Source organism: Vigna angularis, chromosome 10 (assembly GCF_016808095.1).
Source record: "Vigna angularis cultivar LongXiaoDou No.4 chromosome 10, ASM1680809v1, whole genome shotgun sequence".
Taxonomy (NCBI): domain Eukaryota; kingdom Viridiplantae; phylum Streptophyta; class Magnoliopsida; order Fabales; family Fabaceae; genus Vigna; species Vigna angularis.
Genome location: NC_068979.1, coordinates 21,641,298 through 21,664,740, shown reverse-complemented (window position 1 = coordinate 21,664,740; position 23,443 = coordinate 21,641,298). Strand labels below are relative to the sequence as shown.

The window sequence follows — 23,443 nt, the reverse complement described above, 5'->3', positions numbered from 1 at the left end:
AAGGAGGCAGCTGGTTGTTACTGGACGTGTAGAGGGGTGTGACGGCCTAGAGCTGGGGCAGCCACTACCGAGAAGACTTCTTCATTTATCTTAATTGGTTCATGCTTGAACGGGAGCGTGGAGATGAAGGGAAGATTGGTGTGTCATGGCTGAAAGACGAGGATCCACCACAGAGGAGAAGGTCACGGTTCTGCATGCACAGCAGAAGGAGCTACAGGAGTTTGGAGTGTGGGCACCACCGTCCAAGGAATTTGGCAATATTGGAAGAGGGAAGCAGAAAAAACACACGAACAGCACAAACGGAGGGCCTTTGTTTACTTTTTGGCACCTTTAATTGAAGAAAGACAAAATGCTAAGGAGACAATGGAACGGAAAAGCTGGCTGAAATTCGGCTGGAATAAAGGAGGGGTACACAGTATGTCCAGAGCATTGGTAATAAAAGGGCATCAGCAGCAGATTTAGGAGGCAGTTAGTTTTTAGGAATAGCAACCACGGACGTTTTGATTCTGAGCGTTTATTTTTCCTCCTCCCCTGTTGGGGAGGTTTGGGTTTATGTGTTTCAATTTTCTAGTTTCAATGTATTGGAATTTCATTGATGTTAATTGCAATTTCCATTTTGTCAGTTTTCAATTTACGGTTTCAAAACTTTATTCAATTGTTTCTCAATTTTTATTTTCTGCACTGTTAAATTCTGCCATTGCCTTTTACCGGTCATTTTATTTTCAAACGTTTTATATTTTTACCGTCGCTTGGTTTTACTGCTTTGAAATTTATTTCAGTATTTTTAATTTTGTTTTATTTAATTTCCAATTTTAATTTACTTTATTTTCTGCATCAAAAACATCCACAAAAACACCCCCCACTTCGTGTTAGATCTGAGACTGAACCCCAATATTGGTCCTTGAGAGACGATCTAGGAGTCACATCCTAGTTATACTGCATATTCTTAATTGCACATCAAATTTGTATGACCGCGACAGTCGTATCAGTGGTATTGGGTTGGACGGGATGGCGTGAGGCCGCAGTGGCGCAAGGAAGCTGACGGCTTTCAATGGTGGCACTAATGGCTATGACGTATCAATGGGGAATGGATGCGGTGGTCTCGATGGTGGCTTCGTTACACTCACGGTGATTTGGTTTGAAGGTGGTGTAGACGATGACAGTGAAGGGACGGGTTTCACTGCTGAGTCGCGTGAAGTAGTATGGTAGGGGTGATGAGTTTTCTAAGTTTTCCAAAGCCATGGTCGGGTTTGTTAGTTCTGAAGCTGGCGAAGTGGTCATGGTGGTAGCAGGGTTGAGAAGGTGATGGCATGCGGAGGGGAGTGAGCTGCGGTGGTGACTGTTACAATGGTTGTGGAGGTGCTGTTGCCGCAGGTCATGGTGAAGAAAGTGGTTTCGGTGGCGGCTTACAGTGACTGCCACTGTGGTGTTGGGTTAGATGGGAACATGATGAAGATGGAGGTGCGATTTGAGAGGAGGAGAAGTTTGGATGGGAGTAGTGAGGCAAGGTGATAGTGCGGCGGTGACTAGGATGACAGCAGCGGCTGAAGAATGGTGGCAGCAATTTGGTGGTTTGGATGGAAGGCTTCCGAGGAAGATGATGACGATGTTAGACTGGTCACGGTGGGGAGTTAAAGTTGTGCAATGGTGATGAAGGATTCGAGATGATAAGGCAGTGAAGCAAGAGTTGTAGAGGAAGAGATGATTCCCGGTAGTATCAGGCTTCCCGGTTGGTGTATGGTGGGAGGTAACAGTGATGAACCAGTGGTCTCAGTGATAATGGCGCAAGGTGGCTGGGTGGTTTGGTTTGTGTTAAGGATTGTTGGATGCATGGATATGGATATGGTTTATTGATAGAAAGATGAAACAATGAATTGGTGGATTATGCATGAATCTTCGAAATTCAGATTGAATAATGGGCATGGGAAAGATAACATGAACTCAGTGCAACATTATAATTCACAGTAACATCAACACACAAGATGATATTTGGCATGCATTTCAATATCATAGCTCAATAACTTACGTACTTTTGAAGCATTTCAACAATGAAGTACAGTCACAATTTAAAGTACACACCTCTTGAAGCTTCCTTTTGTTTCTTCCGCTCTCCGTAGCTCTTTCAAGTGTTGCGCCCTTCTCCTTTTTGCTGCTGCGTCACACTGGTAATACCTCTTCCCCCCAGTTCAGCAGAACTCTTCCCCCCTGAATGCGATGGTGTCCGTGAGAATGAAGAAGAAGGTTGTATGGCCGTGGGGTTGGTTATGGGAGATGAATGAAGAGTGGTCAGAGGTGTAACGATGATATGGTGAAGGAGCGGAGATGGAAATGACGGTGAGGTCCCGCCGGTATGAAGTGTTGGTAGTGGAGTTCGGTTTGAATATGCAGAGGTGACCTTGCTGGAGATTCAGTCTCGTTCTGTGAGGATGATAAGTGTAGTGAGTGATGGTCATGTAGTTATGAGGTGTTTTAGGGTGGCTGTGACAATGGGTGAATATGTGTGGAGATGGTCATTGGGTGAGGATAGGGGGTGGCCTTTTGGTGTTGGTAGTGGTTTTCGAGATGAATATCAGAGGTGACGAAGCTGGAGCTTGGGTCTGGTTTTGGTGAGGATGATAGGTGTAGAGAGGGATCAAGGGTCACGGAGATGAGAATAATGATGCTGGAGGTGGTGTCGGAGGTGAAAGTGATGATAGGATGTTGACGATGATTACTGGATATTGGTTGATGATTGGGGTGAGGAATATGGAGATCTCAGAATCAGGACGATGGGGTTGGCCGTGAGTCTCCAGCAATATCTTGGTGATTGAAAAAAAATGAAGATCCGGTGCAGTCAGTTTCCCCCGGTCTTGGAGATGATTGAAGAAACGTCCGGAGTGTAGACTGTGGGTCTCCTCGCTCTTCTCGCGAATGACAGTGTTGCATTCCTTAAATTGGCAGAAGATGATGAAGTTGTCGGCAAGCTTCCAATGGAGAATGGTGGGAAGTGGGGATAGTGGAAGTTGTTACCGTGGGACTCAGTGGAGCACTCAATGAAGTGAGCGGTTGGTGATGGTGAGTGGAGGTTGATATGGTGGGGAATGGTGGAATATTATGGGAAGGTTGGTAATGGTAAGTGGAAGTTGATACGGTGGGAATCCCTTTTTTAGTGAGTGTGTGGGGGCCCCCAAGATGAAGGTTCATCGTCTGTTCTATTGAGCCCCCGAAGGTCCCTGGGGCTGCCTCGTGGAGGACAAAAGCAAGTGGTGCCCCATGAACTCTGAAGTGCGAGCAAAATATTCTCCCTCTTTTTTAATTGCCAGAAACCCATACTGTGGATGCTTTGTCAGACCGTTAATGGCGAACAGTGGCAGCTGGAGGTGGGAATCCTTGGTGGAAAGCTTAGACCAATTTTAAAATGTAGCCACCAACTATTTGGACGCTCGGTCAAACAGAAAACAAACGTCCGTTCATATTAAATGAACGAACGCTCAAACCAAACGCTCACGAGGTAAAACAATCTGATACAGGCCGAACGCAAACAGTAACAAAGAACGAACTTTGACAAGGTCAACCAACGAAAACCGAATGCTCACAATCACTACCCGAACGCTCGACATCTCAAACAGACCGAACGCTCGGCTTGGACGTTCGCTAAACTGAGAACAAAAACACATTAAGAACGAACGTTCAAATAGTACAGACCGAACGCTCACAAGCACTGACCGAAATGTAACCTTGTCAGGCCGAATGGTTGATGACGAACGTCCAGAGGAAACGAAATGTCGAACGGTTGAACAGTGTAAAGGACGAACCACCTAAAAGACGAACGCTTTAAGATGAGGACGAATGTTCGCAATAGGCATAAAATGAACGGTTGGAAACAGAGGACGAACGTTCGCATAAAGGCGAGGACGAGCGGTTCGAAACAGAGGACGAACGTCCCAAATTAACACATGGCCGAACGGCCGAATAGTGAAAGACCGAACGCTCAAGCAGTCGCTTCTGGGCGAACGGTCGCAGAAACAGTGGGTGAGGACGAACGGTCACTGTGTGGACGAGCGGCCACAGTAACAATGGGGAAGGACGAACAGTTTCAGCAACAGTGGGGAGAACAGAACGGTCACTGTTTGGACGAGCGGCCACAGTAACAATGGGGAAGGACGAACGGTTTCAGCAACAGTGGGGAGAACCGAACGGTCACTGTTTGGACGAGCGGCCACAGCAACAGTGGGGAAGGACGAACGGTATTTGTTTGGACGAACGTTTTCAGTAACAGTGGGGAAGGACGAACGGTTTCAGCAACAGTGGGGAGAACCGAACGGTCACTGTTTGGACGAGCGGCCTCAGCAACAGTGGGGAAGGACGAACGGTATTTGTTTGGACGAACGTTTTCATCCCTTTTTTTTATTTTATTTTTTTTCTTTTTATATACATTTTTTTTTAATTGAGTGTTGACAAGTGTGATAAGTCATCATATCATCCATCCTTCTTTGTTGCATAAAGGCCATTTCTTCAATTTGTCTAGATATACTTTCTAGACTATATTCTTGTGGAGGATGGGATGGGCCAGCAACATTTGTTGGATGAGGCAGAGGAATATCTTCATCTTCTTCAGCTGATGCTTCCTCTTCTTGTGCAATATCATCTTCAGCACGGACAAACATATTTCCTTGTCGTATAAACCCCATTTGATGCAATGTTGATTCCTCAATTTCATGATTTCTTAAGACGGTGAGAGATTTCTCTCCCGTAACATCAACTCCTTTATAAACACAGATTAAGGAAATAAGGAGGGGATATGGAAGATGACCTCTATCATACCTCTTTGCCCTTACAATAGTGTCGGAGATGAGATCTGCCCAATTGATTTTGATATTTTGAGTAATGGCAGACATGATCATGAGATCAATTTCAAAGCATTGTGCTAAGTTTGAGCCTCTTGGACAAAGCAACCATACAATAAGATAATGAAGAACCCTTTCCTCCATTCTAAGATTTCCTCCAAGAAGATATCTCCTATTTGGTAGATGTTGTTGAGGGTTGCGCATGAAAGAGCGATATGCCAAAATTTTGTTAAAATCACCAAAGTCATTTGGCACATGCATGGTATTTTCTAAGATGGGAAGATGAGCAACATTTGTCCAAATGTCATTATCCAGAATGATATCTATCCCTTTTACACGAGTGTAAATAATACCATTTTGGGATTTTAGATTGTAGTAGAATACTCTTACCAAATCTGGATAGTAACTCCCTTGAAGTTGCAGTAGATGCTGAACACCTTGCTCAATCAATTGCTGAGAAAATTGAAATTGATGTGTGGTAAACCAATTGAGATCTACAAATTTTTGATGAAGAATCTTGCGTTCTTTCCACTTTTGTAGATATTCTTCATGCTTTCCATCATCGGAAATCCACCCATGAATATTTGGACCACGTGCAAGAGGTGTGCTTTCCGATCCATAGCTTCTTCTTCTTCTTCTTCTTGATGGTTACAGAGGGCCGAGATACCAATGACAAAAAGCAAAATGTTTGATTGCTTTGAATTTGAAAATTGGAATTGGTTGAAATTTTGAAAAATTTTTTTATTTTTGATTTTGATTTTTGATTTTTTTTTTTTGAAAATTTTTAAATTAAGAAACAAGGTGTTGCATTTTTGTACAAGTATATGGAATCTTGATATGCAAGAGAAACTTGGTTGATGAAAATTTTGAAATTTAGAGAAGAAAACTTTGATACATGTTGATTTTTTTGTCTTTTTGAAGAAGAAAAAATTTGATGAAATTTTGAAATTAGAGAGGAAAACTTTGATGCATTTTTTTTTGTCTTTTTGAAGAAGAAAAATTGATGTAATGTACATGGAGGGGAAAACTTTGATGCATTTTTTTTGTCTTTTTGAAGGAAGAAAAATTTGATGAAATTTTTGAAATTAGAGAGGAAAACTTTGATGCATTTTTTTTGTGTTTTTGAAGGAAGGAAAATTGATGAATATACATGGAGGCAAATTCAAAGTTGATGAAAACATGTACATGATGTATGGGTAGATTATGAAACTGTGACACATTTTTTTTAGAGTCAATTTGTTTCCTTTGAAATCATCAAATTTATGACGATCTAGACTTCCAATTTCCTTTCAATGGATGTCCAATTCTAAATTCAATTGTGCAAAATGAAGTTTGTGTGCTACGCATTTCTTGACGAGATACTAGTGTGTACATGCTTGATATCAGAGGTTGGTTAAAATATGTGGAGGATGATTGGAAGGATTTGGAGAGTACCGGGTTGGCTACTTGAACCTCTTACTCCTTAAACGGCTACAAAGGCCCATGTGAGGTAGTAGATACCCAGAAGCTGCTCCAGTTTGGAGCATGCTAAAAGTATTTGCATGGACAAATGTATCTGTGAATTGTGAGGGAATAAGTCACGAACCCGGGGAGTGAGAATATCATGTGGGATTTGCAAATTGCCCCAATTTTGGTGGTGATGGATTTCTTTGAAGTTCGGGGCTAACCAAGATCATGCAAGGCCCAACAAGGGATGCCCCAGTCTTTGTATGAGCTTTGAATACTCAGATGAAAAAATTTGAGATTTAACAAAGTTGCTCAATACTCTGAATGGGCTGAAGCATATGAAAGTCACGCCTTGGTTTTGGGTATGAGTCAATTAAGCGAGGTTCAACAAAAGGTTGCCCCCCATTTTGAGTTTACGAATGATAAGATGGACTCAAAATCATACAAAACCCCAAAGTGTCTGCCCCTGTTTTGAGGGTGGATCTATGAATTTCAGTACGGACAAATCTGAGAGGCCCAACAAGGGTTCAGATGGAACAAATCTGAGACTAACAAAGTTGCCCCAAGTTTGGGACCCGGGGGAAGAGTTTGAATGGGATTTGAATGTGTTCAGGAATTTGTGATGGATATGGAAAGGATTGGCTTGAAAAGATTGCCCCAAACGGTTTGATTTTCCTTTGTAAAATCTTAATCAAAAGGGAGTTCCCTTCATCCGAGGACATTTATTTTTCATCATTTTTCATTTTTTTTTATGACTGCATTGTTAGTCATTTTGATTTGTCTCGAAAATTAAACTTTATGAAAAATTAAGCAACCATTATTCAATCTGTGTGGACTTTTATTGGGCTGGTAATGTGGCTTGCGCTAAAGGGTGTTGAAAGAAAGGATATAAAGGCTCAAATAAATTTTTGTGGGTATTTTTTTTTTGAAAAACAAGGGTTACCATCTATACTTTGTATCAGTTATTCGTCAAAACTGTTTTGACTACTTTGCCCTTTCTCAAATTTCATTCTTTGCTTGCCATCACTTTGTGATTCTTTGTATTTTTACTTCACTTTTGAGGAATTTTCTTCATTTGATCACTGAGTGTGTTCCTCTTGCAATTTGAGTCGACTTCTACCGTGATGGTAACCCTTGTTTGGGTAAAATTTTGAAAAGAAATTTCTTATTGGCTCAAATTGGGTATCAAAGGATATATTTTTGTTTTTTTTTTTTGTTGTTTTTTTTTGGATGAAGAAAAATGGCCACACATCATTTCAAATATTGGTTGTTTCATTTTCAAAAGATTAATTAAGAGACAAAGACTAAATGATCTCAACAGAGTCATTTTTCATTCTTTTTTTCATTTTTTTAATTTTTTTTTCTAACGGATTCCAGGATCTCCCAAATGAAAGCAGTGGAGGTAACGAAAAAATCTGCCCCAGTGTAAAACTTGATGTTTATCATTTGGGCTCAAGAACATGATTGGGCCAATCTATTGGTATAGCGAAGGCTGAAGGATGATGTTTTCAAGCAATGCACACACAGATATCTCTTAAGAATATGTGACTCAAACATTTGACTACAGGAGATTATGACATCCATTACATTTTTTTTTTGAAATCTCATAAAATGGATGATTTGCATCGAAAACAAAATGACTCAACTTTTACGTATTTTTGGTTTTATGCATGAAGAAAAGTAAAATGAAATGAAAATGATGATACTAGTTGAAAAACAGATTTTTTTTGTTTGAAAATCGGGCTTCGCGGACCAGCCTGGAAACTGGACCTTGTGAGCCATTGGGGAAAATGAGATTTTTTTGGAATCTGGGTCTTGCGGGTCAGTATGGAAACTGAGCTTTGCAGACCAGCATGGGAAATGGGCTTTCTTGGCCATTGGGGAAATGGGATTTCTTGGCCAATGGAAAATGGGATTTGTTTTTGCCAATGGAAACTGGGTCCTGCGGGTCAGCATGAGAATTGAGCTTTGCAGACCAGTATGGGAAATGGGCTTTGAGAGCAAAAATGGAAACAAAGGCTTGGGAACCAGTGCAGAAACTAGGCTTGGTGAGCAATGCAAAAATTGATATGAGAAAACTTGATTTAGAAAAAACGTTTGAAAAATAAATGTTTTTTTTTGTTCAACTTTCTGACACGGGAAAATCCAGATCGGATCAGCCCTGAGGAGAAGTAACAAAGAAGGAAGTTGGACTTACCAGGTACATTGACCCAATGGATCAGATGACCTGAGCCGTGTAAACTTGTCACAAGAAGATGACGAAGAAAACATTTTTTTTTTTTGCATTTTTCAAAGTTTATGGAACAAGCTAAAAGAAAATCATTTTTTGTTATGAGAAGATTTCACAAGATTGAACTAGAGAAAATTTTGTAACACCACCAGACTCAATGAGTCCAACACTATTCTTGTTACAACCATGACAAAATCTTCAAACAAGGATCTGAATTCCTTTAATTTTATCTTTTGCACAAATACTTGTTCACACAAATGAAAAGGAAAATTTGAATTCAAAACACAAGATCTACAAAGACATGCATTTTTTATTTTTTCAGAAATTTGGATGCACCAGTTTAAGAGAAACCTCATATGACAAAGGGGCCTAATGGGCTCAAAAACTGTTCATCTTTCATTCTCAAATTTTTGTTACAAATGCAAAGAGAATTACACAAGCCAATTTGAACAAATGTACAAAACATCATTCAACAGCAAAAATGTGAAAACAAAATATTTTTGACATATTTTCAAAAGAAGTATACTCGAGAGAAAACCACGAAGGCCATTGGGCCTAATGGGCTCGAGCACTGTTCCTTTTTCAATATTTTTGTTCTTAGATTTATTCAAAATGTAGAAGAAGAAATAAAAACAAACAAAATGGTGTGATGTGAAATTACAAACCTGCCAAAATAATTCTTCACTGAAATTTATATTTCAGAAAGAATTGGGTTTAAAGAATGCTAACATGGTAATGAGGCCCAATGAACCTGAAAAATGTCCTTTATCATGCAAATGAAAAACAATTTTGAACACTTCAAATTTTACATCACTCCAATTATTATTTTTGAAAATTTTCCATTTATCATATTTTTGATTTTTTTGTTTTATTATTTTTTTGTGAAATCGGATCATCTAAGAAGTCTTGAATTGGGCCGGATCGACCCAACAAAACCCTACCCGTTTTCAGATTTTCAAATTTTTTTTTTTATGAATTCAGAAAGATCAGACCGACACCAGACATTTGCAGCGACCGGAACTGTAGCCACAGTGGATTTGCTCGGCAATAAAACGGGTATCCCTTCGGGGTCGAGCAAAATTTTCTGATTTTACTCTCTGTCTATCCTTCACTCTTCCTCTCTTCTCTCTCTTCTCTCTCTGAGCGTCTGGATTTATGAGAGGAGCCTTTGTCCCCGCGTGCCTTCGAAGGCGTCTGAGTCTTCCGAGGAGCTTATGTGTGTGTTCCACTTCCAGGTAAGTCTTCTGAGCTCTAAATCCTCTTCCTTTCCTACTCTTCTGATCTTTCCTTCTCTCCTTTCTCTGCTTTTCTTTCCCTTTACGCTTTCTTTGCCTTTCTTTCCTTCACGCTTTCTGTTCTTGCCCTTTACTCTTTAGCTTTCTGCTTCTGCTTTTCTTTTTACGCTTTCGCTTTCCATTTTTGCTTTCCTTCCCCTCTCCCCTTTATGTTTTTATTTTCTGCAAGCTCTTCCATTCTTCCTTTTGATTTATCTGCTTTTATTTCCGTCCTGCCCTTCTTTGCTTTTCTTTCTGAGTCCTCTTTCTTCCTCTTTTTTTTTTTAATTTTAAAAACTTAAAACATTTAAAAACACAACTGTCTTAAACTTAAGGGGTATATAGGCTGGAAACCAGACGTTTATCTCCCTTCGTTTGAAGGTATGGCAGAGACAATCGGGTAGAACAACGCCACGTACCCCATAAAATCAGAAAACTTAAAAAGAGAATTAATTTGTATGAACCGGACATGGACAATATGGACAAAGACAAAAGGACATAGATCCGTTTAGGACCCTCTTCCAAGGACCGTGAAACAGATCCGAGACCAGACACTGAAAAAAATAAAGACTGACCAGACAAAAAACTAAAAGGACACAAAAACGAAAAAGAAAACACCGAACAAAGAATCTAAAGAAAATTTTGTTATGCTTTTGTTAAGTTTTTGTTCTTTTTTTATTTTTTTATTTTTTTTAGAAAACTTAGAGAGGAAAGATGAGCGAGATGGAGATGGATAGGTACACCAGTCAGCGGTGGCGACCTACTGACGATCAGGTCAGAATGATGACCAATATTTACAATTACGGGGTCACACATCCCAGCAGAGCGCAAGTCGTCGAGATTGCGTCTCAACTAAGGGTTTTCGCAGATGTCAGCGAATACAATGTGCACTGCTGGTTTAACAACCACGGCAATCGGGTCAGGCGCTGGCAAGCGGAGATAGACCCCACTGGCACTCAGTTTTCACAACTGCCGCTATACATGTATGATAAGCATCCTGATCACCTCCACCCCTTTTTTTTTTTGAAAATTTCCCTCTTCATCTTATTATTGACAATTTTTTTTTTTATTTTTTTTTTGGAAAGAATACGACTGGGTGATCATGAGGGCGCCGAGGCTGCTGGACTTGTTCCCCGTTCCGATCATCATCGACGACGACAGGGACACACGACAAATCGCTCCACCCATGCTTCCCACATTCCGCACCAGAGCTCCCTCGACGGAGCTCTCCCTTAGACCACCGCAACCAGCCCGGGAATACTTTCGCTAAATTTCCTTCACTTATTATTTTTTTTGGTCTGTAACTTAACGATCACCAGTGATCGAACTCTGAACATTGTTTATTTGCTTTGCTTCCGCTTTTTTCGCTGCTTTTTTTTGTTTTATTTTGCTTTTATTTCCGAATTTGTAACTTTGCACCTTTTGTTATATCTGCTTTTTTTCTCTTTTTTATGCATTTTTTTTCAAATGTTAAGATCGTATGAGTGTATTTAAATTGATGTCCTTGTTCAAAATCATCTTTCCGACCTTACTGTAAATCTTGCCCAAATGATGAAATAAAATAGATTTTTACGGTTTTTCTTTGATTTCAGTCTAAACAAAATTTCTAATCTAAACGAAATAATGGAAAACCAGGTTCATCAGAAAATAAATTACTTACAAAGAAAATACGGAAAAATGACTTCTTATGAAATGAAATCCAAAGCGAACGCCACGAGCATGAAAAACAAAATTTTGAAATCATTATGCATATGAGACAATGCAGAAATAGGAAGAGAGGAACAATGAACTTGTAAACAAAATTTGCACAATTCGAATTTCGACAAACCTTTTTTTTTTATATCATCATTTTTTTTTGTTTGGCGACACCCTATTAGGACATGATTTCCAGTAAACCTTGGAGATACCAAGTAATGAAAGTTCACATTAAAAGTTCATGGATGAAAGCGTAATATCAATGAGCATAAACCTCATAGTGAGACAAATTAAAGCTCGAGCAAAACAACATCAGTTCCCACTTTTACAATAACTTATGCTTTCCAAATAATCCGAGAGTCCTCTTCACTCGTCCATGGCATTTGTAGAGGTGAACTCACGCCTTGCCGCAGTGCTAGATTACATTTCTTCAAACTTTAAACATCCTGAATCGATCAAAGATTGCACTTTACGTTTTAGAGCCTTGCATGCCTCAGTTGAATGTCCACATGGCATTTACGTCATAGTTCTTTGGGTACGGAGGTCGTATAGGCCTAGTTGGACAAATCTTCATGAGGTTTCTACGGAGAAGATCTGGTAGTAGCTCCGTATAGGTCATGGGGATAGGAGTGAAGTTGGCGACCCTCTCATCACGATTGTAATTTCTTCGTTCAGTGGCTCGACTAGACCCATAGGAATGTGACATTTGAGGATAGGCAGTAAAATGGGAATTAGCTCTTCGCTTCTTATCTTTCTCATGTCTAGGACCATACTCGTTTAAACTGGCTACTAGCTCTGGGCCTAGTGCAATTTTTCCATTTCTTATGCCACTCTCAACCCTCTCTCCAATTACTACTATGTCAGTAAAACTTGAGGAGACTGAGATGCTTAACATGTGCTCATAAAATGGTGGTTGCAGAGTACTCAAAAACGTGGTAGTCATCTCCTTGTCACTCAGACGCGGTTCTACTTGAGCAGCTATCTCTCTCCACCTTTGGGCATATTCTCTGAATGATTCAGATTCTTTCTTCACCATGTTCTACAGTTGTGCTCTATCAGGTGTCAAATCTTTATTATATCCATACTGCCTTAGGAATGTCTCAACCAAATGCTTCCATGAGTAGATGTGAGTAGTATCTAAGTGCATGTACCAAGTTAGAGCCTCGTCAGTTGAACTTTCTTGGAAGAAATGAATCAAAAGTTTTTCATTGCGGGCATAAGCTGCCATTTTCCTGCAGTACATGGTTATATGGCACCTCGGGCAAGTATTTCCCTGATATTGCTCAAACTCTGGCAACTTGAACTTTGGAGGTATCACCACATCGGGAACTAAACATAGTTTTTTAGCATCTCCAGATTCAAAACTTCCTTCACCCTCTCTGGCTCTCAACCTCTTTTCGAGGACTTCTAATCTACTCTTATCGTCCTTAAAATCTGCTGGTGTAATGACACAAGATGGAGACTTCGTCTCAGGTTGTTTTTTCATTATCATGATCTCAATACCTGGTTGGATCGTCTGCCTAGGAATTGTGAAAGTGGTTGCCCCAGGCTCATCTTCTACTTCAGCTGTATTACCTTCGGCCTTTTGAGTGTCAAGATGTCTCGAGTCCACTCCTGAGGGTGGAGTATAATTCGGGGGAAGACCATAGGAAGGGAAAGTTTGTGCTTCTGGAACTCCTTGTTGTGATCATTGTGTGCATAAACATCCAGGACTTTGTAAGGCATCCAGGGTCTTTAGGACCTGTCTCATTTGTTCCTTCAGCTGTCGGATATCGGCTTTCATTCCCTCTTGAACTTCTACTTGGTTCTCCATGATTTTGCCACTGGTTCGTGTCCTTTAGGGTGTCTTAGATGCTTAGCTGTATTTTTTGTGAAACAAATTAAGAAAAAAGAAAAATAAAAATAAAAAAGAAAAGAAAAGAAAAGAAAACATAGTTCAAATTCTCTAGTCAGAAACTATAAAGCTGTGAAAATATTTGCCCCGGTATAATTTTGGAAATTAACACGAAACAGAGTCAATAAGGTGGTTCATCATTCTGAAATCCCCAAAATGCTAGACATAGGAATTCTTGGTCAACCATCGCAGGCTTTAGTCATCTCATTCTTCATTTGTCTGATCAGTTTCTCACAGCAATTGAGGAATGTTTCAATCCCCTTAGGCGGGTTGATGATTGACATTACAGACCCAGCATCAACTAATATCTTAGGAACATTTTCAATGACTTCATTGATGAAGAAAGCTAATTGTGAGTGACTTGTCCTTCTTCAACGACATATTCCTTCATCTGACTCATCAACCTTTATGTCCCCTTTTAGCTGAATGGCAACGTTCCTTCTCTAGTTTTGTCATTGTTGCTTCTATCCACTGCTCATCATTTTGAAATTTCTTTTCGCAATTTGGGTTAGGGAAATTAATTACAACTTGATTGTCTTAACCCTTTCCGTGATTCATTGGCTAAGGGAAACTTCCACTAACAGTCCATGATCTTGGACCTTTCTTTGAAGCGAACAACATTTCCCCGAGTGTCTTTAACTTGATGAAACATTTCAGCAAAAGATTCATGCCTCATATGATCTGCAATGTGGCGAGAGATGCAGGTGTTAGCGATCCTCTCAGGATACTCAAATTATTTTTTGCGCTAACATAGGATTGCAATTAATACACCACCTAATACCCATGAGGGGTACATTAGGATACCTCCTGCAATGATATGTAATCTGATCTATGCTGCCAAGGGACACACCATTTATCTTGTTCTTCGTTTAAACTTGCACAAAGTTGCGCCCATTCATTTGCTCTTTTCACATGTGGTTCACAAGGAACATCCTAAGACAAGTGCAAAAGTTCCTAAAAAATCATATCTTTTTCCAATGGTGACCCATGTTCACCTGACTGAGTACCTGTGATGGACTTTTTGTACAAAATCCAACTTTCTCTCGGGTAATCGTTTACAATGTCCTTGTAATCGATTATATACCACAATAATTCGTCCATGGGGTACAGGGAATTTAAGGCATCTCCAGTCTCACGGGAAATGAACCACATATACAACACTGGTAGACAACATAACATCCTTCCCCCTTTAAGTTCATAACAACGATTAAGGGTCTCATAAACTTCAGCCAGGATGGCACTGACTAGATTCTCACAGCGCTCTTTGTCTCCCACAAATGCATTCATAGCGGCATAATCGACGAGGTTTTTGACATTTAGGAGAAAGCATGACACCATAGAGGAGAAGAGCTAATACATCCGTAAACATTTCCCAATTTTCCTCTTAAGCCAAATGATGTAGGTATTCCTATAAGTATCTTTGAGGAAGGCCCCTCACTTTGCCCTTGATTGTGAACTCGCTTTCTAACTTCATTGGCTGTACTTTATACTGCTCAAGGTAGTTGTATGGAGCTTTTTCCTTGAGAGGTATATTTAAGACCTTCTCGAATTCTTCCACTATTGGTACTAGTTGGAAATCTTGGAAAGTGAAGCACCTTAGTGATGGATCATAGTACTGGGCTAAAGTAGTAATTGCTGATGTTTGGACCTCCACCTCTAACAGACTCAACAAATTCTTATACCCCACCAATATTATCCTCCTTTACTCGACGTGCATCTTTTCGTCAAAATGTATGAACTCGAATACCTCTTGACTCAAACTTCCATGTTAATTCCCCTTTTTAGCTTAAGGCCTTAATCACAACTTTATAATTTTTGACTAGAATCCACAAAACATGACAAGACTATGAAGAAAAACAATGAGCGAAGAAAAAGGAAAAAGCAAAAGAAAGAAAGAAAAAACATAAAGAGATATGATGATATGTACGCGGTGCGTGATTTTTATTAAGCGAACATGAGGGTTATAGGAAAACACAATTCTCCCTTTTGTGCCTTATCAAAGGTTGGATGACTGAAGTTCTAAAGCCAAATATATGCACTCACAAGGATAGCTTCCTAATGCTTAAGTCAGGCCACCAGAGCTATGGCTCTTTTCACTGTTTCTCCACAACAGTCAGAGTAATCAACTAGATGTGGAGACACAAATGAAAAGAACAGACTCTGGCTGGGGTTCTCACGATAGCCAAACAGGAAGTACATCCCAGAGTGACACCGCTACACAACCCCTCTATTTCTAAGTTGCGCTCAGACCCGGGTATAGGGCCTCTCTCATGATATGCATATAATGTGTGTGTGTGAAGGGAGAATGCAATTGTACACCCCAAACCCTCACCTGCAAAACAACCAGAAAATTCCCAGGCAGATATAACATGTTTTCTATCCTAGGGTTCAATATAATCAAAACAAACACAGATACAATTATGACAAATATCAAATAAGGATAAAGAAAAAGAAAAAAAAAGGAAGAAGAACACAAAGAAAAACCACATTGAATTTGCACATCTAATTAAATGGCCTGACTCTCTGGTGATCCCCAGTGGAGTCGCCATCTGTCGCAACCGGAATCGCGACGGGACGACGATCCAATAAAAGGAATAAAATATTGAAAAAGAGATTTTGGAGTCGCCACCATAGTTTATTCTGGAAAACTACGGAAAAACCATAAAATTATAAGGCATGGTCAAATTGAACCAGATTCTTGGTTCGGGAGTCGGTTACGTGTAGGGAAGGTATTAGCACCCTACAACGCCTGCCCTAAGGCAGTACCTTTAACTAAATGCGCGAATGTGGATGTGGTTTTCAAAGTGTTTAACATTCCCTTGAAATAAAACTCTAAAGAAAACAAACAATATTTTTTAGCTTTTTGGGCCCGACAAGGATTGACCTTGCTCCTACGTATTCTCATGTGAGAATGAGAAATCAGGGTTCCGTAGTTCATTTAGAAACTGTTTGAGAAATTTGTTTGGAAAATTGTTTGAAAACGTGTTATGGATAATTTGGATTTTTGGGAGAATGAGCCTGACAAAGACTGGCCTTGCTCCTACGTATCTGCACTTTTGATGGAGAATCAAGGATCACGTAGTTCTGCAAGGCGATATTTTTTGTAGTTTTGAAAAAGTGAATGTTTTTGGTTTCCGAAGATTTTTATATTTTTTGGTATTTTTTATTGTAATATTTATATTTTTTTGCGTAATGAGTACTAGGCTGATGCGTACGATCGCACGAGCACTCACACGGCTTTTCCTTTATTGTTTTGCTTAACGAGTACTAGGCTGATGCGTACGATCGCACGAGCACTCACACGGCTTTCTCTTTTTATTGTTTTGCATAATGAGTACTAGGCTGATGCGTACGATCGCACGAGCACTCACACGGCTTTCTCTTTTTATTGTTTTGCGTAATGAGTACTAGGCTGATGCGTACGATCGCACGAGCACTCACACGGCTTTCTCTTTTTATTGTTTTGCGTAATGAGTACTAGGCTGATGCGTACGATCGCACGAGCACTCACACGGCTTTCATTTATTACATTAAATGTTTTTTAAGTTTTATATATTTTTTTTATTATTTACAATTTTTATAATTTTTATACAAAACAATACAAATAAGCTTACTATATACAAATAAACAAGGGGTTATAGTACAAGGGGCTACAAAGAGAAAAACTTTTGTTTTTTATCATTTTTTTTATCATGGGTCCGAGCCCAAGGGTAAGGACAGGGGGTGCGTGAGTGAAATATGGGGTGTGCAGGTGAAATATGGAGGTGCGGATGAAAGATTGAGGGTGTAAGAAAGGAAGTGGACGCAAGGCCCAAATTCCTTTTATCTCCAGAATTACAATAAAAACGGCTAAGCCCTTTTTCGGGTGGCCTAAGCCTTTCTTCATTCTTGCTAGGCAGAGAATCCCTTCAATCTTCACGCGGAGGCCAAACAAGACCGCTCCTACAGATGTGATCATTCCTGGACGTAGACGGCGGCCGCTATAGTGACCCCGAGATCGGTGCAAGTGAGGTGATGGGTTGATGATACGGCGATTGAGGGTTTCGCTGCAGATGAACGGTTGACGGCGAACGGTGATGGTCGGTGTGGGCTGGTGTTACAGGGGGAAGTTATGGTGGGAGTTTCACATATGGTATGGGTTTGGTTGCGAGTTTTGGTGCTCAAGAAAGCATGAGAGTATTCGGTGGTCGAGGAGATGAGTGGCTCGCGAAGGTGTTCCGGGAGGTTGATGATGGAAAGAAGGTTGTGTTGTTGTGGTGGTGGTTGGCTAGGATGACGCGAGGCCGCAGTGGCGCAAGGAAGCTGACGGCTTTCAATGGTGGTATTAATGGCTATGACACGTCAATGGGGAATGAATGCGGTGGTCTCGATGGCAGCTTCGTTACACTCAAGGTGATTTGGTTTGAAGGTGGTGTAGACGATGACAGTGAAGGGACGGGTTTCACTGCTGAATCGCGTGAAGTAGTATGGTAGCGATGATGATCTGGAGTGATGAGTTTTCTGAGTTTACCAAAGCCATGGTTGGGTTCGTTAGTTCTGAAGCTGGCGAAGTGGTCACGGTGGTAGCAGGGTTGAGAAGGTGATGGCATGCGGAGGGGAGTGAGCTGCGGTGGTGACTGTTACATTGGTTGTGGAGGTGCCATTGCCGCAGGTCACGGTGAAGAAAGTGGTTTCGGTGGCGGCTTACAGTGACTGCCACTGTGGTGTTGGGTTAGATGGGAACATGATGAAGATGGGGGTGCGATTTGAGAGGAGGAGAAGTTTGGCTGGGAGTAGTGAGGCAAGGTGATAGTGCGGCGGTGACTAGGATGACAGCGGCGGTTGAAGAATGGTGGCAACAACTTGGTGGTTTGGATGGAAGGCTTTAGACTGGTCACGGTGGGGAGTATAAAGTGGTGCAATGGTGATGAAGGAGTTAGGCAGTAATATTGAGAATGGAAATGGTGGCTGAGGGGCTTGAGATGATGACGGCTGTGACCCAAAGATGGGTTCCTGGTAGTATCAGGTTTCCCGGTTGGTGTATGGTGGGAGGTAACAGTGATGAACCAGTGGTCTCAGTGATAATGGCGCAAGGTGGCTGGGTGATTTGGTTGAAGTGATATGGTTGAAGATTCGGGTGTTGGAGGTGTTGTAGGTGATCGGGATGAAGTTGAAAAGGAGCGTTGTCCGTGAAAACAAAAGGGGCAAGGGTATATGGCCACGAGGTCTCAAGATGAGGATGATGATGTTGATGTGTATAAGGGTTATAGGTGTAGTGTTGGAACAGTGTTGGAGATGGAAGTGATGCAGTTGGTCGAATGGTAATGATGAAGTTGGTGGGCTGGAGTGGACGAGTATGGGTGTTTGGCCGTGGGTGTTAGCAGTGGCCGTGGGTGTCAAGATGGTTGTTCGGTAACAATGGATTGGTACGAATATTCACACAACATCTATTTAACTTAATACATGCAAACTTATCCACATGCAAACGTAGCAACAGTATGACAAAGATACACTCAAAGACGACTAACCAAACTCAGTAAAACATGGAACGGGCTGCATTACTTACCTCTTGAAGCTTGGTTTATCTTTGTTAAGCCCTGGGTCCTCTTCGTGGCTGGCTTTCCTCTTTCGATAAGGTGCTCCTCCCTCTGAATGCGGAGTATTGTAGTGGTCTCTCAGTCGTTGGAAGTGCTGGTGTAACGTGCTGCTGGCAACACCTCTTCCAGGCACTCCTCTAGCCATTGGATGTTCCTTGCTGGGATGTTGTAAAGCGTTTTCAATGCTGGATGAAGGCTTACTGGATGAAGATGAGTGCGATGGAGCTGGAGTTGCTATGTGGATGGTGTTCGAGAGGAATATCAGAAGTGATGAAGCTGGAGCTTCTGTCTGGTTTTTTCGGTGAGGATCCCCCTATAGTGAGTGATGGTCGTGTCTGGTTTCGCTGTGGTTGGTAATGAGTGAAGAGTTTTTTTTGGTTCAGAGATGGATGATGGGTTGGAGGCAATGGACGTTGGAGATGAAAATGAAGAAGATGAAGGTGGCCGACCGTGAGTTGTTGGTTGTGTGGGAATATGGAGGTGAAGGCGGCTTTTGGGAGGCTGACCCGTGAGGTGTTGGTGATGGGTGGTGGTCATGCGATGTTGGAGTTGAAGGTCATGGTGTTCAGTAATGTGGTAAATGAATATGGATGAAGGTGGTGATGATCTCGGCTGTGTGCCAAAAAATGGAGGATCAAAGAATCAGGATCATGGTGTTGGCCCTCCGTATTGGTTATTGGGAATAGGTGAAGATGAGGTGATTAACCGTGAGCCCCCAAAACCAAGGTTGGTGTCCCCTCCCTGTATCCATGATGATGAAAGAATCCCCCCGATCATGGTGTTGGCCGTGGGTGAATGTCATAGTGGCGTAGCAGGCTTTATAGATGCCATACGGAATCTGTACAGAGATTCCAGATGGGCGCTCGTGGAAGACCAACTCAGGTGGAAGTGTCAGCTAGGAATATTCTCTTCTTCTTTTTTTAAATTGTGAAAACCCTACTGCGAGTTGTTTTCACTTTGGCCGCGTGCTTGCTTTCACCACGTGCCTCCAACAATTTCTCTGCCGTCTGGGTGTTGAGTGGAAGCCAGGGTGCTGAAGGTAAGTGGGAGCAAGATGAATGGGAGGCAGACTCAGGTGCCAGCAAAATGATTCTCCCTCTTTTTTAATTGCCAGAAACCCATACTGTGGATGCTTTGTCAGACCGTTAATGGCGAACAGTGGCAGCTGGAGGTGGGAATCCTTGGTGGAAAGCTTAGACCAATTTTAAAATGTAGCCACCAACTATTTGGACGCTCGGTCAAACAGAAAACGAACGTCCGTTCATATTAAATGAACGAACGCTCAAACCAAACGCTCGAGGTAAAACAATCTGATACAGGTCGAACGCAAACAGTAACAAAGAACGAACGTTCACAAGGTCAACCAACGAAAACCGAACGCTCACAATCACTACCCGAACGCTCGACATCTCAAACAGACCGAACGCTCGGCTTGGACGTTCGCTAAACTGAGAACAAAAACACATTAAGAACGAACGTTCAAATAGTACAGACCGAACGCTCACAAGCTTGAACATTGACCGACCTTGTCAGGCCGAATGGTTGATGACGAACGTCCAGAGGAAACGAAATGCCGAACGGTTGAACAAGGTAAAGGACGAACGTCCTAAAAGACCGGGACGAACGCTTTAAGATGAGGACGAACGTTCGCAATAGGCATAAAACGAACGGTTGGAAACAGAGGACGAACGTTCGCATAAAGGCGAGGACGAGCGGTTCAAAACAGAGGACGAACGTCCCAAATTAACACATGGCCGAACGGCCGAATAGTGAAAGACCGAACGCTCAAGCAGTCGCTTCTGGGCGAACGGTCGCAGAAACAGTGGGTGAGGACGAACGGTCACTGTTTGGACGAGCGGCCACAGTAACAGTGGGGAAGGATGAACGGTTTCAGTGGGGAGAACCGAACGGTCACTGTTTGGACGAGCGGCCTCAGCAACAGTGGGGAAGGACGAACGGTATTTGTTTGGACGAACGTTTTCATCCCTTTTTTTTTTTTTTTTTTACTTTTATTTTATATACATTTTTTTCAATTTTTCTTTTTATGAGGAGAATACAATAAAACAAAAATATTTAGTCAATCCGGAGGAAATTGAGTGTTGACACGTTGCCTTTGGGAACCCATTCTCCTTCATCATTTTGCATATAACCAAATGATGCTACAACTTCACAACCAATTCTTTGCTTCAACTTCAGTTCTGAAATGGGATAACTTTCAGTAGGCACTTCAAAGTGTTCCATGAAGATGGTTATCAAATGTGGATACGGCAACTTTGCGTTCTCCCTTAATGCTCTTTTCATCTTATATCTAATAAGATGTCCCCAGGTAATGTGAATGGAATTGAAAAATGCCCATAGCAGCATAATATCCTCTTCGGATGCCTGACCAATATTGGTTGCACGAGGAATTAATACTCTAGTGAGAACGTAATGAAGTATCCTTGGTTGAACCTTCATGTGCCCCGCTAGTATTCTAGATTGTATGGCTGCATCATCTCTACACACTAGTTGCCTTGCAGTGACAGAATCGTATTGTTCTTTCCACTCATCTACAACTTTGCCTTCGTAACAAACACCATCAGATGGGAGATTAGTCAGTTGTTGAAAAAGATTAGGGCTGACCCTAATTTTTACACCTCTAACTTCGCTTCGAATAACCCCAGTATCCGATATTGACATGTTGCTATAGAACACTCTGACTAATTGTGGGTGGTAATGTCTTCTTAAACACACAAATTCAGTCAGCCCAGCTTCGTGTAATATGTCATAGAATTGAAAATTTTTTCCTTGAAAGTATTCGTCCTCTAGATACTTACTCTCCAAAATTTCCCGATTTACGAAATGTTGGGCATATTTCTCCTGTTGCTCATCCGACGAGAAGAGATCATTGGTAGCCATTGGAGGGGATGACGATGGTGACGGGGTTGGACTCCGCCGACGGCGACGTCCACCAATGGAAGAAGATGCCTTTTGTTTCTTCGTTCCACGATCAGCCATTCTATTTCGTTTAGGGTTTTGCACTGAGAGAAGAGAGGTTTTCGAAACGAATTTGAGGAAGGATGTGTTTTGGGCGGTTATGAACACGATTGCAAGTTATACACGTTATCCAGTGGGATAATTTGGTTTAATTAACTGAACACAGTAATCGATTACCACAGGGTCGTAATCGATTACAATAGCCTCGTAATCGATTACCTGAGCCTCGTAATCGATTACAATAAAAATACTGGTGTGGTAATATGCATTAGATACTTTTGAAGCTCTATATGGAAGGAAATGCCGAACGCCTTTGTGTTGGTTCCAGGAAGGGGAAAAGGTGTTAACAGGACCAGAGCTCATTCAGCAGACGACTGAGAAAGTGAAGCTGATTCAAGAAAGGTTGAAGACGTCCAGGAGTCGACATAAATCTTATGCTGACAAGAGGAGAAGACACTTGGAGTTCGATGCAGGAGATCATGTCTTCCTTAGACTACATCCGACCACTGGTGTAGGGAGAGTTATCCGACCAAAGAAGTTGTCTCCCAAGTTCGTCGGACCTTATCAAATCTTGAGGAAGATTGGGCCAGTTGCGTACGAGTTGTCTTTGCCGCCTCAGTTATCAAACTTGCATCCAGTCTTTCATGTTTCTCAACTCCGGAAGTATGTAGCCGACCCCTCTCACATATTGGAATTAGAAAACATTCATCTTCGTCAAGATCGTACGTTGGAGATGCAGCCGGTACGCATTGAAGGCAGTGACACCAAATACTACAGAAGAAAAGCAGTCAGATTGGTAAAAATAGTGTGGGACGAGAAGACAGGAGACTCTACATGGGAGGTGGAAGATGCCATTAAGGATTTGTATCCCCATCTGTTCGAGACTCAGTACTAATTTTCGAGGACGAAAATTTTTGTAGTTGGGGGAATGTCAGGCCTCGAAAAACGTGCATCCACGTGGCGTCCACGTGGCAGCAGGAGAGCACGCCACCTCAGCAGTACACATGGCCGACAACAATGCCCGACACCCACTGACGAACGCCAACTGTCGCACGCCCAACTGAGTCAGAGCACAGTGGGAACGTGCGTCCGGCGTAGTGGAGAACAGTGTGTCAGCCAGACTGAACGTGCGTCCGCGGTGGTGGAAGACGCGTGGCAACAGTGCCGTGGTCGACCGTCCGGCATGGGCTGTCAGAGGCGTAGTGGAGTGCGCAGGCAGAGTGCAGACGTGCGCTGGCGGGATGGAGTGCGCTGGTGGAGTGCGAACGTGCGCTGGCAAGTGGGAATTTTGAACTTATTCCCCACTTCCCCTGCATGTCCCTCTCTTTACTTCATTTCTGAGAAACCTAAGTTCTCTCCTCCTTCTCTCTACACTCTCTGCACCCTTCCCTCTCTAAGGAACCACCACTGCACCTCCTCCGATCAGTATCTCCGGCGCAGCTGAAGGACGCTCGACGTAAGACTCCAGAAGGACGTTCGGTTCGTTAAAACTGAACCGGTAAGTCCTTTCCTTCCTCTCAGACGTT

General features: G+C 41.9%; 1 protein-coding gene across 1 annotated transcript; it reads left to right on the top strand.

Annotated features, from left to right (window-relative positions):
• The first annotated feature begins 21,853 nt into the window (after positions 1–21,853).
• Positions 21,854–22,812, top strand: LOC108318934 (uncharacterized). The gene is made up of 2 exons (XM_017549927.1): positions 21,854–21,913; positions 22,246–22,812. The coding sequence occupies exons 1-2, from the start codon at positions 21,854–21,856 to the stop codon at positions 22,810–22,812; spliced, it is 627 nt and encodes a 208-aa protein (XP_017405416.1).
• Positions 22,813–23,443: the final 631 nt, after the last annotated feature.

What these genes read in the sequence shown, in the direction of transcription:
- LOC108318934 (XM_017549927.1), top strand. Translation starts at nt 21,854, where the DNA reads ATGGTGACGGGGTTGGACTCCGCCGACGGCGACGTCCACCAATGGAAG. An exon ending in AATGGAAGAAGATGCCTTTT is followed by an intron (nt 21,914 to 22,245) that starts GTTTCTTCGTTC and finishes TGTTGGTTCCAG; the next exon opens with GAAGGGGAAAAGGTGTTAAC.